At 51.8% G+C, this 2,029-nt stretch overlaps 1 protein-coding gene across 1 annotated transcript; it reads right to left on the bottom strand.

Annotated features, from left to right (window-relative positions):
- Window positions 1-652: 652 nt before the first annotated feature.
- Window positions 653-1,439, bottom strand: LOC124789863 (cuticle protein 16.5-like). Its single transcript, XM_047257375.1, has 2 exons — window positions 1,349-1,439; window positions 653-1,209 (listed from the first exon to the last, which is right to left on the bottom strand). Exons 1-2 carry the CDS (start codon window positions 1,358-1,360, stop codon window positions 730-732), a joined length of 492 nt encoding a protein of 163 aa, XP_047113331.1. The 5' UTR covers window positions 1,361-1,439; the 3' UTR covers window positions 653-729.
- Between the last annotated feature and the right edge of the window lie 590 nt (window positions 1,440-2,029).

The following is a 2,029-nucleotide window of genomic DNA, read 5'->3' as shown; positions in this document are numbered from 1 at the left end:
AATAAAAACAGCGCAAATGATGTTTATGTCGATCTCTATTCAAATTTTCTAAACAAGTTCGCAACTCTCGAAAACGAGGTGATGCAAAACTTTTTTCTTATGTGCGTATGATGTAATCATTCCCCTCTACATGTCTTAGAAATTTGGAGTTTCGGTACGCTCTGTAGATTGCGTCAAATTACTTAAATTATTTTTTTGATCGAGGTCTTTACGTCAAGTTCCTCTGAAAGTTACATATACATGGATTTGTAAGCGTTTTCAAACTAGTAAACTGTGTTCTCTTTTAGGTTGAATGATGTTCATAAACCAATCTATGATTGGTGTACAGCATTCTGAATCTATGTGTGTTGTTATCTTGGATTAAGCTGTATAGATTCCCAGATTAACTTTGCTCTCAGTTGTCGTGGAGACACATTATGTGCATTTCATACGACCAACGGGCCGCGGCCGTTGTCTGTGTTGTTTTATTTCATACGTGCTTCATCTTTGTAGTATCGGCGTAAGAATATGCATCCTATCTCTATATTAGTTTACAGAATTTTTTTTCAGTTCTGGAGGAGTGAATCTGCATATTCTGTCTCTATGGAAACTGTAGACAATTCTGAAAGTGAAACAGCCAGTATAGAAAAATGGATAGTACAACACAAGACAGTTTCATTGCCATAGTTTATTATTAATGTTGTATAATATATACATTATTCACAAAGGAACGTTGTGCAGGATGACATTTCAGCCCAGCAGAGCAGCCTTAGCGTGGAGGTGGGCAGCAGCGGCGAGAGCGCCAGGGGCGGCGTAGGCAGCGGGGGCGGCGTAGGCAGCGGGGGCGGCGTAGGCAGCGGGGGCGGCGTAAGCCACGGGACCGGGAGCGGCGTACGCTACGGCGGGGGCGGCGTAAGCGTGGGCGGCGTAGGCGTGGGCGGCGTGGCCGGCCAGGGCGGCGGCGCCGTTGACAACGGCGTCACGGGCCTGCGTCTGGGCGACGGCGGTCAGGTGGGCGGCCTTGGTGACGGCGACGTCAGGGGTGTCAGCCAGGTAGCCGTCGGAGCGCACGGCGACGGGGGCGGGGCCGTAGGCGGCGTAGCCGGCGTGCACGGGGGCGGCCACCACCGCGGGGGCGGCGTAGGCCGCGGGGGCGACGACTGCGGCGGGGGCTGCACCCAGGTAGCCGGGCTTAGCCACGGCGACGGCCAGGACGGCGCTCAGGACGATCTGAAATTCGTAAAAGTATCGTTAGGCAGTGCTTTACTACTCAGTTAATTCCCTAAATCAGAAGTCCTCCATACGGAGGTACCCAGTTCGTTGATGCATTGAGTTATAACGGTCTACACACAGCGGTAGCAGTACGTACCAGGGTGTTCATGGCTGGGTGAGTTGTTGCTGCTGCTACTGCTGCTGCCGAAATGTGCCTCTGCTGTCTTGGGCACGGCTTTTATACACGGCCGGACCAGCGCGCGTCACCTGACGTGAAAGGAGCACTCCTCACGAAGTGGCCTTGCGTGAGGTCCCGTCCTGGGCGTTGTCTCGTGCCCGGCGGATCTGTTCCGCGCGCTGCACTGACCTAGAGGTTCTCCTGAACGGACGGGGTTTCAATACGCCCTATGTTCTACGTATCTCTGCTGACGTTCTGATCCAAGTGTGATATTTGCTCGACTAATACGGCAGCATGCAGGTGTAGAGGACGATGTGTGTCGGTGATGTGTAGTCTGGCATACAACGTCTCAATGTGACAACTTCTTAATATTTAAGTATGTATGAAAGTATGCAGTCTGCCTCCGTAGCGTAGCAGTAGCGTTACCGCCTGCTACGCTAGGGGTCCAGGTTGATTCCTGGCAGGGGACTGGATGTCGTGTGTCCTTCATCACCATTTTCATGATTCATCCCCATTACGGCAATAGCAAACCACCTCCACTTGGACCTTGCCTAGTATGGTGGGTGCAGGTCTCCCGGATTGTCCCCATCGCTCTGTCAAGGAGTATGGGACCTCATCATCGTGCAACATCTAGTTGTGCTCGACCAATGAAAACTAAAT

Source organism: Schistocerca piceifrons, chromosome 3, assembly GCF_021461385.2.
Source record: "Schistocerca piceifrons isolate TAMUIC-IGC-003096 chromosome 3, iqSchPice1.1, whole genome shotgun sequence".
NCBI classification, from domain to species: domain Eukaryota; kingdom Metazoa; phylum Arthropoda; class Insecta; order Orthoptera; family Acrididae; genus Schistocerca; species Schistocerca piceifrons.
This window is presented reverse-complemented; position numbering and strand designations above follow the sequence as displayed.